Consider the following 16290-nt stretch of genomic DNA (forward strand, 5'->3'; position numbering starts at 1 on the left):
GAGGGCAGGACATTGGGGCTGAGAGGGAAAATGGATCAGCCTTGATGAAATGGCTGAGCAGACTCGATGGGCCAAATGGCCTAATTTTGCTTTTATATCTTTTGGTCTTAGCTCAACATATTGATGCAATTACAAAGAAGGCACAACAGTGGTTATATTTCATTAGTTCGAGAAGAATTAGTATGTCACAAAAGACACCTGCAAATTTCTACAGAAAATCTCTATGCAGAGCATTTTAATTGGTTGCATTACCATCTGGTATGGAGAGGGCCATTGTACACGATCAGAAAAAGCTGCAGAGAGTTGTAAACTCAGTCAGCTCCATAATGGATGTCAGCCTACCCAACATCCAGGAGTCCTTCAAAAGGTTATGCCTCAAAGAGGCGGCATCCATCATTAAGATCCCCAGCACCTAGGACATGCCCTCTTCTCATTGCTACCATCAGGGTCGAGGTACAGGAACCTGAAGACACACACTCAACATTTCAGGAACAGCTTCTTACCGTCCGCCATCAGATTTCTGAATTGATATTGAACCCCTGAACACTATCTCACTACTGCTTTTTCTTCCTTTTACTTTTTGCACTATTTATTTAACTTTAGATAAAATATACAGTATATTACTTTTTACTGCAATTTAGTTTTTATTATGTATTGCAATGTATGGCAGCTGCATAACAACATATATCAAAACATACACCAGAGATATTAAACCTGATTCTGATTCTGATTTTTTTTTCAAGAGGTGGGATTTATAAAATCATCTCTAATCATTAACAGAATCAGAATCAGGATTAATATCATTGGCATATGTTGTTAACTTGGTGACAGCAGTACATTGCAATGCATAATAGAGAAAAAATGTGAATTACAGTAAGTAACATATATATAAATAGTTGAATTAAATAAGTAGTACAAAAAATGGAAATAAAAAAGTAGTGAGGTATGTTCATGGGTTCAATGTCCATTCAGAAATCGAATGGCAGAGGGGAAGCTGTTCCTGAATCACTGAGTGTGCGCCTTCAAGCTTCTGTACCTCCTCCCTGATGGTAACAATGAGAAGAGGGCATGTTCTGGGTGATGGGAGTCCTTAATGATGGACACTGCCTTTCTGAGGCACTGCTCCTTGAAGATGTCCTGAATTCTACGAAGGCCAGTGACCATGATGGAACTAAGTTTACAACTCTCTGCGATTTACTTCGATCCTATGTAGTAGCCCCCTTACTATCCCCTGCCATTACAAGACAGAGATGCGCCATTTAGATTGCATTAATATTACATTTGTTAATATTTAGTTTGCTTTCTTTATCTTTGATTCCCTATTCACTGTGATTTAATCTTGCATGGTTGACTGTGGCTTTACACAACATGCTTTCATAAATCATTGTACAGACTGTACAATAAGCAGACTGATTAAACCAATAGTTCGTAATATTTTACAACTCAATTTTAGAGACAATGCTTCGCGTAATTTATCTGCTTTTTGGCATAATGTAAAGCTTCACTACTGCTCTTAGTTTTTGAATGCAACAAGTTACAATGGATTCTGAGGTTGGGATCGATCATGGATATCTAGCTGTCTAGGTACACAAGCCAGGGCAGTATGATATGGAAGGCAAGCTGTTGCCCAGGTAGCAAGCTCCTCCTCTTCACACAACCGATGAACGCAAAGAAATGGCAGAGGCCAATGCAGCAGCTTCACAAAAGTTGCCAGTTAGTGTTGAACTCGATGTGGGACAGCGCCGTATTTTCCCCTTAGGGATTACTCCCGAAGCCCTCTCAATGAGTGGGTATAGCTGCAAAGCAGCGGAGGTTTCAGATCAGAGTTTTCCTTCTCTTAAATGAGGTGTCAACCACTGCTGATGAGCTCCATCTGCCTAAAGCGACTGGTTTTAAGACACTTCTGCCCTTTCTCCTGACTGCAGAAACGGTTCCAATGGGCTTAGTAGCTAAACCACAGGTAAAGGCCAAGAGCTGGACTTGGTGACAGAGGCTATATGAGATGGACGCCATTGGGAGAATTTAATAGGTAGTGGGAGTTTATCCCTCTGCCACCCCCAGCTATAACAATCTTAAGGAACCAGTTACAATGGATATGCAACGGTGAAAGTCAAGGAGTAGAAGAATATGAGAAATATTTTGTTGTACAGTTAACTTGACAAGATTAAGGAAGGTTTCAATGCTGCTGTACACCACAGACCTTTCACACTCAGAGCGCTGGATGACTCTGTAGGCATTGTGCAGACCTGGAAATGCTGTTCTCCAGCTGGACAATTCCGACTGGGAGAGTTCACCTTTACCTGAGGAAGACAACATAAATTTGGGGTAATTAGAGCAGAATTATTATCACTGATATATCTTGTGAAATTCAAGGTTTAAAAAGTTCAAAGTAAAATTTATTATCAAAATTATTACCACACACAACCCTGGGGTTCTTTTTCCTGCCAGCATTCTCAGTCAATCTATAGAATAGTAACTATAAGCAGCATCAACGAAAGAGCATAACAATACTAGAGTCTTTAAAGTGAGCTCTTTGGTTCTGTGAATAGATTGGTGTACTTATCCTTTTTTGTTCAAGAGCCTGATGGTTTACAGGTAGTAACTGTTCCTGAACCTGGTGGTGTGACTGCTAAGGCTCTTTTACCTTCTTCCTGATGGCTGCAGTGAGAAGAGAGCATGTCCTGGGTGGTGGGAGTCCCTGATGATGGACTCTGCTTTCCTGCGGCAGTGTTTCATGAGATGAGCTCAATAGTCAAGTGAACTTCAAAATTTGTCAGGTTGCCCTTTCCAAAGGGTACTAATCAACAAAAACACAGATTCTACAGAGGCTGAAAGTTCAGAGTAACACATACAGAACACTCAAGACCCTGATGAAGGGCCTTGGCCTGAAATTTTGACCACTTATTCAGCCTGATCTGCTGAGTTTCTCCAGCAATTTTGTGTGTTATATTAATCAACGTATCTGGATTTGAAATAATCTAAGCAGCATGAGCAGCATTTGAATGCACAATTTCTACAGGGTATTTACACAACTGCCAAACCACCGAGTCTCCAACATTCAGAGTTTTCCAAGCTGTGGTTTTCAGGTAGATATATTGAAACATTGTATGCCAAGTTTAAATGTTGTAATCTATATAAAATTGTAGCCATTGAAATAGTAAGTGTGATTTTATCAACCCTTGAAGCCTTTAATAAAACTCCATACTCACGAAATTTAAAGGCAAAAAATACGGGCAAGATTAAAGTTCCAAGTTTATTGTCATCTGACTCTACATATATATTGTACTGTATAATCAAATGAAACAACAGTCCTCCAGACCACGGTGCACCCACAAAACATATATCATATACAGCACATAAACCAAAATATTACTTTAATTAATTTAATAAAATATAATTCAAAATGCACATGGGGTGCAGCACAAGTAAACATTAATCAGCTCGCTGATGTAGTGACGAGACCTCAAGTGGTGGCAATGGTATTCATTTGTGTCACAGCCTGAGGGAAGAAGCTGTTACCCAGTCTGGCAGTCTAGTCCTGAAGCTCCCGTACCTCCTTCCTGACGACAGTGGGTCGAAGAGATTGTGGGATGGGTGGTGAAAATCCTCAGCAACGCTTCAGACCCTTTGTGTACAACACTCCCGGTAAATGTCAACAATAGTGGGGAGGGAGACCCCAGTGATCCCCTCAGTGGTTTTTACCGTCCTCTGTAGGGTCCAGCAGTCTGATGTCTCGCAGCTTCCGTATCATACAATGATGCAGTCAGACAGGACCCTCTCGATGGTGCTCCTGTAGAAAGTTGTTCGAATGGGGGTGGGAAGACTTGCATGCCTCAGTCTCCTCAGAAAGCGTAGACACTGCTGTGCCTTCTTGACTAGTGGGGTGTTGTGGGTGTACGTTAGATCATCTGTTGTGTGTACACCAAGGACACAGTGCTGTTCTCCACAGCAGGGCCATTGATTTGCAATGGAGAGTGGTTGACCTGTGTCTCCCTGTAGTCCAAAGCTGAGTTAGTAAGGTTTTTTTGATCAGTCATGACCTGCTGGCCATATATTGGACACATGGTGTGAATGCATTCTGACCAAGACATCTTTGGTTTGAACTGACAGGGCAGGTGACAGTGTACATCAACCCTAACCATAAATTATTTAGTAAGGTAAACTAGGGCTTGGTAGTCCTTGCTTTCTCAAGCCCTCCAAAATGCAGCTCTGTTCCTGTACAAGTCTCCTTTCTGAAAGATTTTTGCATTGAGCTGTCAGCATTGGTGAAGAAGTGGAGACTGACATTTACGATCAGCAGGGTAGTCGACTCATTTAAGCCTACAGAGCTGTGTTTATTGTTACAAGTGATGGGGATCAAAACATATTGAAAAGAAAATAAATGATTGTCACTTTAATGAGTGGCACTTAAGCCTGTTGATGCTATTAATATTTAGCGAGATTAGGAAATATTCAGTGTTTACAGGAGGTTCCTGAGAAACAGGTGTTAGCCCCTCAGTTTTAATAACTACGCACATATCCTGTGGATTTAACTTCATGTCAAACTATTTACAATTCTGAAGTGTAATGTTCACTGAATCATCCACCTCCCCCTGACCACACAGTTCCTCCTTCGTTCCCTCAATGTACGTCATAATTTCCTGTCCCTAAACCTGTCAAACCCTTCTTGAACGTCTTACCATCCCCACCTGACCCTCTTTGGTTCCCTGATTTACACCCACTCAAATTCTTCAGTTCCCTCAATACCCCTGCCAGACTCTCCTTGGTCCTCTCATCAGCCCCACCAAATCCTCATTAATCCCCTCATCAGCCCTTCCAGACCCTCCTCAATCCCATCACCATCCCTGCACACCCTCCTCAAAAACCCTCACTATTTCTGATAATCCTCCTCAATCTCCTCTGTTGGATCCCTCTTGGTCCTTCATCAGAGATCCTCTATAGTTGTTTGAAAATTCCTCAAAACCCTCTTCAATAACCTCCCCATCCCCACCAGAACCTCGTTTTTCAAAACAGAAGCCTCACTCCCCATAGAACCCCCTCAATAACCTCACATCCACACTAAACCCCTTGATATCCTCACTACCCACTCTCAATCACCTCACCACTCCACCAGAGCCTCAATAACTTCACTACCCACATCAGACCTTATTCAAACTCCTCACATCCCACACCAGACTCTGAAGAACTTCGGCACACCTGCTAAAACATGCTCAGAACTGCTGACCACCAATACCATATCTTCTCCAGTCTGTAGCTGGTCACCACACCAAAACCACTGGACCCTCCTTGGTTCCTACCCCAATCCTGTGGACCCTCTTTTGGTGACCACCAACCCCACTGGACTCTACTGCCATGATGCCAAACTTGGTTGGAGGAGCAACACCTCATATACCGTCTGGGTTAGTCTCCAGCCCCTTGGCATGAACATTGAATTCTCCAACTTCTGGTAATGCCCTCCCCCATCCCAGTTTCCCTCTGCCTCCTCCTCTAGCTGCCTATCACCTCCCACATGGTTCTACCTCTTTCCCACAGTGCTTTTCTCTTACATTCCTCCATCACCTTTCCTGCCTATCCCTTCCCTGCTTCCCCTGCCCCACCTCTTGATCTTTCCCCTTACTGGTTTTTCACCTGGTACCTACCAGCCTTCTCCTTCCCACCCTCCCCACCTTCTTTTTTTGGGACCCTGCCCTCTCCCTCTTCGGTCCTGATGAAGGGTCTCAGCCCGAAACCTTGACTCTTCATTTCCCCAGATGCTGCCCGACCTGCTGAGTTCCTCCAGCGAGTTGCTTTGACCCCAGCATCTGCAGTTTTTGTGTTAACCACCACTGCACTTCCCTTGGTTAGCAAACTAATCCCACTGGAACCCCCACACACCCTTCTTCAATTCCACTGGACGAGGAGCCCCCCCCCACCTCAATCCCACTGGGCCAGCCCCCCTCATTCCCACTAAACCACACCCCCCTCTGGAATCCCCCCCATCCCTACCGGACCCCCTCCCTTTCCCACCTCAATCCCACTGGGCCAGCCCCCCTCATTCCCACTAAACCACACCCCCCTCTGGAATCCCCCCCCCCATCCCTACCGGACCCCCTCCCTTTCCCCCCTCATTCCCACTAAACCACACCCCCCCCTCTGGAATCCCCCCCCATCCCTACCAGACCCCCTCCCTTCCCCCCCTCATTCCCACTAAACCACACCCCCCTCTGGAATCCCCCCCATCCCTACCGGACCCCCTCCCTTTCCCCCCTCAATCCCACTGGGCCAGCCCCCCTCTGGACCCCCCCCATCCCTACCGGACCCCCTCTCTTTCCCCCCTCATTCCCACTAAACCACACCCCCCTCTGGAATCCCCCCCATCCCTACCGGACCCCCTCTCTTTCCCCCCTCATTCCCACTAAACCACACCCCCCTCTGGAATCCCCCCCATCCCTACCGGACCCCCTCCCTTTCCCACCTCATTCCCACTGGGCCAGCCCCCCTCTGGAATCCCCCCCATCCCTACCGGACCCCCTCCCTTTCCCCCCTCAATCCCACTGGGCCAGCCCCCCTCTGGAATCCCCCCCCATCCCTACCGGACCCCCTCCCTTTCCCCCCCCCATCCCTACCGGACCCCCTCCCTTTCCCCCCCCCATCCCTACCGGACCCCCTCCCTTTCCCCCCCCCATCCCTACCGGACCCCCTCCCTTCCCCCCCCCCCCACACTCTCGCGCATCGCATCGCGCCGCGCTCGAGCCAGAACAGTCGATGACGCTCACGGCTGGGTGGTTGGGGGGGGTGGACGGAGGAGGGAAGGGGGCGGGGAAAAGGGAGCGCGCAGGCGCACAGGGGAGGCAGAGGAAAATAGTGAAGGGGGTGGAAAGCGAGAGAAAAAAAGCCCGGAGCAGGCGGCACGGCGCCTGCGCGGCGTCACTGGGTCGAAGTGCGCAAGTGCTTGGGGGCTGTAAAAGCCTTAAAGCTGGCAAGTCCTGAATGGTGTAGAGAGAAAAAAACACACACACACAGTCGTCCCGGACCGCTGACTCGAGGATTTCCATTGCAGCAAAAAGCAAAGTTTTTTAACCCGAGCCACTTGCCCCCCTGGCTGTCTCCATGCTGGCCGCGGGCCTGCATTGTTTGGTTTCGTGAGGGAAAGGAAGAAGGAAGAGACGGGGGGTGGTGGTGTGATTATACATTTTAATTCCCCCCCTCCTCCCTTTTTTCCCTGAGGTAATTTTCTTTCTGAGGGGGAGGGAGGAATATGGAGGGCCCGCGATGCAGCGGGCTGAAGCAGAGCCGGCGGTCGCGCTCTCACCGGGACCGGGCGAGGAGGAGGGAGGCAGCGAGTCGCCGAGGTGGAGGAGGCGGCCGGCCCCACACTCCTTCGTCGGGCTCGGAGCGGGACGAGAAGCCGAGCCCTGGACAGGCGCCCGCCAGCGCGGCCCCCCCTTCCTCCCGCTGCTGCCGGCCACCCCGCCGCAAAAGGAGGGCATCCAGCTCTCAGGAGGAGGACATCATCGACGGCTTTGCCATCGCCAGCTTCACCACCCTGGAGGCTCTGGAGGTAAGAAGGAGGGGTTGGGGGTGAGTGTGAGAAAAGGCAGCCGTGTCTCCCCCCCCCCCACCCACCTCCCTCCTCGGTTGCACCACCGAAGCTGCTCTCTACTCTCCCTCTTCCTTACATACCAGTCATATCCATACCCCTTGCTATTGACAGTCCGGCCACTGCCAGTTTATTCCCTGTCTGAAAGCTCTCAGTGAGCCTTATTGTCACCTTGTTGCTATCCTTGTATTTCTTTTTCCACCCCACCCTTCCAAAATAAAAATTCTGCACTGTTTGCAAAACGATTGGGTCAAGCTGCTACCGATTTTAAAGCCTCTGAGACATCTCTTCGCCTTACTTGATTTCTCTTTCGCTGACTTTTGAGTTCCAAGTTGATGTTGAATTGGCTGGGTGCAAAATGAGACGGTGAAAATGTTGACATAACAGCTTAACACTATTAATTCCCTCCTTACTCTCCCCCCCCCCATCAAACTAATGCTTAAATTGTTAACTTGTATGACGAATTGTCCTAACAGTAGGGAAGTGTTAATTTTTAGGGACAGCAGAAACTGACATTTGTTTGTGTGAAGCAATGATGCAATAGAATTTTGGATCTAGTATGTTCGCTTGGGAAAGTATGATTCTGTGATATCTTTCTGATTTCAATTACAATATTTTTTTTCTGTCCTTGTTGGGGCATACTGTAATGTAAGTTATTCAGTGTGATTTTGGATATACTTGTTGGTACATTTTGTGCTGCTTGATGTTTTATTTCAAGTAATGGTGGGATTTGAGGAGCTGTAAGTTTTAAATGGTAATGCTCCTTAGTTGTCAAATAACATTCATCTTCCCACCACATTTTCTCCATTTTCCCCACTCCCAACAAAGAAAAAGTTTGCAGGCAGCTTTGACTCTAAATAATTTTCTACATGTATTTTAAAAATTCATTTAATTTTTCTCCGCATTCGGTTCCCTCACCCTTTCAAACTTCTGAGGCTACTGTGTGTGCATGAAATATAACTTTGTCCCAAATTGTCCTAAACTTTGACAACTGTAAGGACTTATTACTGGTTGTTGGTAGAAATCATTTTAATATTGGAGAAATTTTGGATTCCTCAGTTTAAACACGTGGAGTAATTTTGCAAGTGCTTTTGAAGTCATGGGTTGAAATGTTCAAGATTGCTGAAAATGTTTTATAAGCTTGGATTTGGCATTCTTTGTCAAGGTCTGAAAAAGATGCTTCATTGTCAGTGTCCTGGATATAAGCCATGGTTGTCTGCAGATTTTTATTTATTAAACTCAATTTGGAAGGTTATTTATAAATGTATTTGCAAAATGTTATCTACATTATTAGTCTTTCATATTTTCTTTAAAAAACTGCAAGTGTTTAATGTGTTTCTAGTGTTATTGTGAAGTAGAATGAATTCAGTCAGTTAAATACTTCAGATGAAGTGGTATTGCTGTATGATCAGTTTTCATTCTTTGTCGGAGTTGAGAATACACTGGTATAGCAGTATTAAGTTTTGAGGGTCACAGCACAGAAATGTGTTTTAAAAAGTACGTATTTGTATAAGATGGAAAAAAAGTCAAAACAGATTTTCTATGAAGTGTTCTGTATAAAGTTGTCTTCATTTGTTTTTTCTGGTATTTGGTAGCATTACAAAAATAGTGATTTTTTTCACTTACTGATTCAGTGGAGCAAATGTCAATCCCGGGTGATAGTTAGAATGTTTAAACATCACCACCCATGGTAATTTCTGAACTAAAACTATGACTGAAATATTTAATTGGGTACTTTTTTCATATAATGCTTCACGACAGATTATGAGTACGTGCTTTGTTTGGTTGAAAGAAATTTAGGGTAAGTGCCAAAATAGTTTCTTTGCTGTTATGGGATGCCTTTAAAGTTGCAGTTCATTGGTACTGGCTCTGCTGTTTATGTGTTATCTTTCATAAGTAATTCATGGGTTTCAGCTTTTACTCAGTATTTATTTGAAGATGTCTAGGAGGTGACTAAAACACTAAATAAAGTGATCAAGAATTATGTAAGATACTTTTATATTTTTTATTCATTGAGATTTACAGTACAGAATAGGCCCTTTCTGCACTTTGATTCAGTCCACACAGTAATCTCCCCCCCCCCCCCCCATTTAATCCAAGCCGAATTATGGAACAATTTACAATGACCAATTAGCCTACCAACCTAAGTCTTTGTATTGTGGGAGGAAGCGCTCGTGGTCACAGGGAGAACGTACAAACTCTGCACAGGCTTTGGTGGGAATTGAACCCTGGTTGCCTGCACCATAAAGCTAACTACGCTACTGTGCTGCCTGAATGCTGCCCAATTTGACTAGCTTGGGGGGCAGGGTACGTTTTCATGTTTCCAGATTGCCACTGCTGACAGTTCCAAGTTTACTGATTATCTTTGGGAGGGCAATTTGCAAACACTGCTTAGAATTCTATCTAATCTATATGGTGTTATCATTGTTTTAAAATCTGCTTTTATTTAGCAGTGAGGGATGTAGAGCAAATGACGCCTCTATGGGACATTGTTTTGAGATGCATTGCGTAGCAGAAAAGTGTTCTGGTAACTGTTTTGCAAGTGTTGCATATTGTATGATCTGGCAATCCTACTTGCTCTTTGCAGGAATTGCTGAGTAGATACAGAATATGTAAGAAAAGTTCCATACTTTCAGGGGATTTTCCACTGTACATTCCCTGATGACAGTTATTGTAGTGTTTCATTTGTTAATTTGGTTTTCACTTTGGCTTGGTAGTACTTTCTTGTTCATTACAAAAGTTTTAAAAAATCTAATCTGATTGTACTTTGTCACATTGTCAATTTCTGCTGAAGTTATACCATTGTACCATGATAGGGACTACGGCCTTTTAGCTTTTTGGCTATTTGATAATATGTCCTGGCTGGATAAAAGATTTCATCCTTGATGCAGTACATCACTTTACAGTATTGGCGACTGGTGTTCATTTCCCATTGCTACCTATAAGGAGTTCTCACTGTCACTGCGTATGTTTCCTTTGGGTGATCTGGTTTCCTCCCACAGTTCAAAGACATTCTGGTTATTGTAAATTGTCCTCTGATTAGGCTAGAGTTAAATGGGAGAGGTTGCTGGACAGTGTGGCTTGAAGGGCTGTAAGGGGCTATTCTGCACTGTATCTCTATAAATAAAATTCTTGATTGACCAAGTTGCAGCTTTTGGGAGATGGTTTTACATTCCATCACCTTTTGGATGATGGTTTTGAACTTCTGTCTTTTTGTGCACTGTTCGTTAATTTTTCTCTCAAGTGGCATGGATAAACTTTGGCTAGATTTAAACTTGTCAACGTAAAAGGTTATGAAACTGTTCATTGCATTTATATGACCTACATGCATGATAACAATCATGTAAAACTAACAATCATTGATTGTTTTGTAATAATTATTTTTCGCTGTTACTATTTCTGTGTACTGTCAAAATCTAAACCTGGAGTAAATTATAGTTGAAGATGGATTTTGGGTCTTATTGGGCTGCATAGAGTTCCACTGCAGTTTTACATTTTTAATTATGCAAAACATTTTGGCAATAGTTTGTAGAATTTTCTTCACAGCTAGATTAGAATTTAGAATTGGTGCTTACAGTATTAACTTAAAGAACAGGTGTCGATTTTGAATTGAAGTTGATGAGCAGGATGTAATTACATTTTGCAGACAATTGCTGTAGATTTAAATACATTTTGATACAGTTTTCCTCATATGAGCTGAAGCTGTGAAAGTGCATTGGTTTAAAGTGGGCAGCATGTGGTTATTCCATCTAATATGTCCTTTTTAGAAGAAAGATCTCTCACAAGCAGTCCCTTCATATTCCAAAATGTCGACGATTTTCTGCAAGTTGATATTTGACCATTGGGTTCTCATTCAGCATGTTCTAACTGGAAGTAGAACTTTTACAGTTTTTGATTGTGTGTTTGACTTGGGCTAAGTGTTTGTTTATTGATTTAGCTCCATTTTAATCTTGGTTTGTGTGGTACTGCAGTTTGTTTAGTCAGATCATTACTTGTATTTGGGTGGTAATACACTTTAATATAACATCAGAAGCAGCAGTCAGCTCTTTGGTCTCTGTCCCTGCTCTGATTTTGTTTCAGTAACACTTCCTTGTACAATCCTGTATTTCTTGATGCACTTGATTTCTAGAAGCCAATCCATATTTTTTTCTGGAATATATACAATCACTTCTGCATTCTTGGATAGAAAATTCCTTAGATTCGCAATGTTCTGAGTTACACACTTTATTTCTGTAATGAATGGGCAATTCATTATTTTGACGCTGGTTCTCTGCTGCTAGGTACCTCATCCAGGCATCTGATCCTATTTGCCTCTCAAGAACTTCTAAGCTACAAGACTATTGGGTGTTTAGTTTGTCTTTAGTGGTGTGGGTAGTGGGCTTGGGATGACAATCCCCTCATACCAGAGGTGTTGGTGACTCAATATTTGAGACGTACTCTCATCTGTAGCATGATATATTTGCAGCAAGGTATCTTGTACTCACCAATTTGTGCAATAAAAATGTCTTCCATCTCTTGTGAATATTGCAAATCAGCAGGGTTTTCCAACCTGGGGTCCATGGCATAATAGTAGGGGTCCATTGCATAAAAAGGGATATGAATCCCTGCTATGAAGATGCACAAGTCACAGCCTCCTAATCTAAAAATGATCATTTTTGACCAGAATGACTATTTTTATTTTATACAACTCCATGAATCTGAAAAGGACCACCTCTTCGTTCTCCCCTACCCACCCTCCCAAAGATCTCCACCATCACAGAACCCAGTCCACAGCTAATTTGATCTACTCTGGATGATGCCAGGAAATACCTGTGAGCACTGTTTGCAAAGGCAACATCCCAGCTGCAGTACTGAAGGTCTGTGTTACAGGTCTGGCTGTGCCTCCAGTGAGCTGTTCCAGAATAGTTACCACATTGGCATCTAATGGAGCATGTGGAAAATTGCCCAGGTTTGTCTTGTTTACAAAAAGAAAGGATGAATCCAATATGGTTGATTACTCCCAACCCGTAGCAAAGTGATGGAAGCTATGGTCATTGCTGGTAAGCAGCACTAATAGCTCATTAGAGCCTGTTTGAAATTTGTCAGGCCCATTCTGCTCGAGTCCTCATTGCAAACTTGATCCAAACATGTATTTGCAGTGAGGCACAAGTAACTTCTTGACGTCAAGACAACAATTGATTGAATGTAGTATTGGGGGCTCTGTCGAAAGTGAAGTGAGAGAGTGATTCAGGAACAGCAGCTTCCCCTCTCCTCCAATTTCTGAATGGACCAATGAACATTACCTCTCTACTTTTTTATTTCTGTTTTTGTGCTATTTGTTTTAACTATTTGATGATATATATATAAATTATAATATATAATACACAACTTGAATTCAGTTATTTCTCTGTATTAGTATTTATTGCATTGTACTGCTGCTGCAAAGTTAACAAATTTCACAACATATGCAGGTGATAGTGAACCTGATTCTGATCAAGGAAAATCTACTTCATAGTTGGAGTTGGAAATATACCTTGCACAAAGGAAGATGGTTGTGGTTGTTAGAGTTTAATCATGTCCAGGGCATAATTGGAGGAGTTCCTTGGAAGAGTTCTGGCCCAACATTCTTCAGATATTCATTAATTGCCTTCCTTCTGTTATAATACTGGAACTAGGGGTACTTGCTGATGATGTCTGTCATAACTCCTCGGCAAATGTTTGTCCCTGAATGGCATTATCTGTTTGAAATGGATGACACTCATGCATGTATTGCTAAGCCACAGAATCAAAATCAGGTTTATTATCACCGGCATGTGAAGTGAAATGTGTTAACTTAGCAGCAGCAGTTCAATGCAATACATAATCTAGCAGGGAGGGAGAGAGAGAGAAAAAAATAATAAACAAGTAAATCAGTTACATATATTGAATAGATTTTTTAAAAATGTGCAAAAACAAAAATACTGTATATTTTTAAAAAAAAGGTGAGGTAGTGTCCAAAGTTTCAATGTCCATTTAGGAATCGATGGCAGAGGGGAGGAAGCTGTTCCTGAATAGCTGAGTGTGTGCCTTCAGGCTTGTGCATCTCCTACCTGATGGTAACAGTGAGAAAAGAGTATGCCCTGGGTGCTGAAGGTCCTTAATAATGGACTCTGCCTTTCTGAGACACCGCTCCCTAAATATGCCTTGGGTACTTTGTAGGCTAGTGCCCAAGATGGAGTTGACTAGATTTACAACCTTCAGCAGCTTTCAAAACTGTGCAGTAGCCCCTTTGTACCAAACAGTGATGCAGCCTGTCAGAATGCTTTCCATGGAGCAACTATAGAAGTTTTTGAGTGTATTTGTTGACATGCCAAATCTCTTCAAACTCCTAATAAAGTATAGCTGCTGTCTTGCCTTCTTTATAACTACATCGATATATTGGGATCAGGTTAGATCCTCAGATCTTGACACCCAGGAACTTGAAAATGCTTACTCTTTCCACTCCTGATCCCTCTGAGGATTGGTATGTATTTCTTTGTCTTACCCTTCCTGAAGTCCACAATTGGCTCTTTCATCTTACTGACATTGAGTGCCAAGTTGTTGCTGCAGCACCATTCCACTAGTTGGCATATCTCACTCCTGTACGCCCTCTTGTCACCACCTGAGATTCTACCAACAATGGTTGTATTGTCAGTGCCAGGTTATGGCCTTCCTCAACAACTGGTACTTGCAATTGTCAAGTCCTCCCAAATGTTCATATTTTGTGGATCACCCTTGGTCAGGAAAGAAACTAGAGCAGCCACAAATACTATCTACTAGAACAGGCTAGAAGCCGACTGTCTTGTAGAATGTGATGTGCTTCTTTGAGGACTTTGTCCATCTCCTGTGGCTCCAGACACAGACCCACTTGGTCCTTTCGGGGCTCTGTTCTCTCTAGTTACTGTTTTCTGTTATAAGATTATAATCCAGTTATTATAATATGAAATCTTTGTCAGGGAAGATTTTTGCCCTCCTGATTTCCTCCTTGGGTGTACTGTTGTATCCTCTGTCTCCAGGGATTCACTTAATCCCAGCTGCCTAATGCAATGCCACTTCCTTATTTCTGGCCAGGACCTGAATATGTCTTGTCATCCAAGTTTCCCTGTTCCTGCTAGCCTTCCACATCACTAACGAGAAGATAGAAATGTTGAGCTCTTGTTATCTCACTTTTAAACCTTCCACTTGTCAGAAGTCCCTTTGCCAGCAAGCATCTGATTCTAATCAATTATTACAAGTTCCTGCTTAATAATAATGCAGCAAGAGTAGCTTTTCTTTTTGTCACATGTATATTGAAGCAGTGAAAAGTATCGTTTCCAACACAGTCCAAGGATTGTGTCAGGGCAGCCTGCAAGTGTTGCCACACTTCTGGTGCCTACAACTCAGTAACCCTAATGTTACATCTTTGGAATGTAGGAGGAAGCTAATGTGCGCAAGGGGTGATTGTACAACTCCTTACAGACAGTGGCAGGAATTGAACCCCGTGATTTCTGGTGCTGCAAAGAGTTGTGCTAATTACTGTGCTACTATGGCCACTGTAAAAATTTGGCCAGTGCACTGTTCTGACCCCTTCTAAGACTATTTAAAAATAAGTGTCCCTAAATGTTCGCCTCACTGCTGCCTCAGTCTCTGCAGGTGGAAATAGTAGATTAAGCTATAGGTTGCTCCTTAGGCCCTCTGTGTATTGCCTGAGGAAATGGCTGTCTTACTCTATGATAGGAAAGTTAAAATTCCTATTCCTCTTGCACAATCACTCTGCAGACTTATTTCTCTAATTTCTGTTGACTATTTGTGTCAACCCATTTATGTGACCATCCCCTTATTTCTCTTCTCCACCCAGAAAGCGTCACTGGATGATCCTTCACTAATTTCATTTGACCACTGCTATGACCCCTTGAACAAAAACGCACCGACCCCTTCCCTTTTCTTCATCTCCATCTCGCCTGAAGTATCTGTACTCTGGAACATTAAGCTGCCAGTGCTGATTCTCCTTTAGCTGTGTTTCCCTAATGGCTGTAATATTACAGTCCCATGTGCTATTTCATTTGCTTTACCTGTCAGACCTCTTGCATTAAAATAAATGTAGTTTAATCCTGTACTCTTGCTTCCTGCTGTGCTCCTGCCTGTCTTGTCTTTTCAGTTTGCTGTCACTGACTTGTATCACTTTACAGCCTCTATTTGCCGTCCTGCTGCTTAGTATCCCACCACTTGGCAATTTAGTTTAAACCTTCCCTGATGGTAACAGCAAACCTCCCATCAGGATATTGGTCCATCTTCAGTTCTGGTGCAGCTATCTCTATTCTATAGACCATCTCTGGTCTAAAAATCTGAATCAGCCATTTGCAACGTTTTTTTCAGCCACTTTTTCTTTTGCCATATCCTCTTAGCCTGTAGCATTGGAAGTGATCCAAAGATTATTACCCTTGAGGTCTGCAATTTTAACTTCCCTAACTCCCCATATTAACTCCGCAGGACCTCATCCCTTTTTCTACTTTGTCATTTGTGCCAATGTGTACAGTGACTTCTGGCTGCTTGATCCCCCTCCTCTGAGAATGTTCTGCAGCTGCTCTGAGTCATCTAAACCTTGGCACCAGGGAAGCAACACACCATCTAGACTCTTGTGGCCACAGAATTTCCTTTCTTTCCCCTGTTGTCTGTCAGAACAAAGGTGATTAGGGTAAACTTCAAGGAGCTGAAGAGCTGAGCACTGAATTGCA

The 16290-nt window shown here is 43.4% G+C and overlaps 1 protein-coding gene across 11 annotated transcripts in view; it reads left to right on the top strand.

Annotated features, from left to right (window-relative positions):
- The first annotated feature begins 6883 nt into the window (after positions 1-6883).
- The window catches only part of fbrsl1 (fibrosin-like 1), a 1000035-nt gene continuing 990628 nt past the window's right edge, over positions 6884-16290 (top strand). For 3 of the 11 annotated variants that reach the window (XM_059994619.1, XM_059994621.1, XM_059994623.1), the window contains exon 1: positions 6885-7540. In XM_059994619.1, coding sequence (XP_059850602.1) covers positions 7238-7540 — 303 coding nt within the window. In that variant the 5' untranslated portion in view covers positions 6885-7237. Of the gene's footprint in view, positions 7541-16290 lie in introns of all 11 variants that reach the window. The other 8 variants (XM_059994620.1, XM_059994624.1, XM_059994625.1 and 5 more) reach the window with 5 other exon arrangements.

Source organism: Hypanus sabinus, chromosome 18 (genome assembly GCF_030144855.1).
Source record: "Hypanus sabinus isolate sHypSab1 chromosome 18, sHypSab1.hap1, whole genome shotgun sequence".
NCBI classification, from domain to species: Eukaryota; Metazoa; Chordata; class Chondrichthyes; order Myliobatiformes; family Dasyatidae; genus Hypanus; species Hypanus sabinus.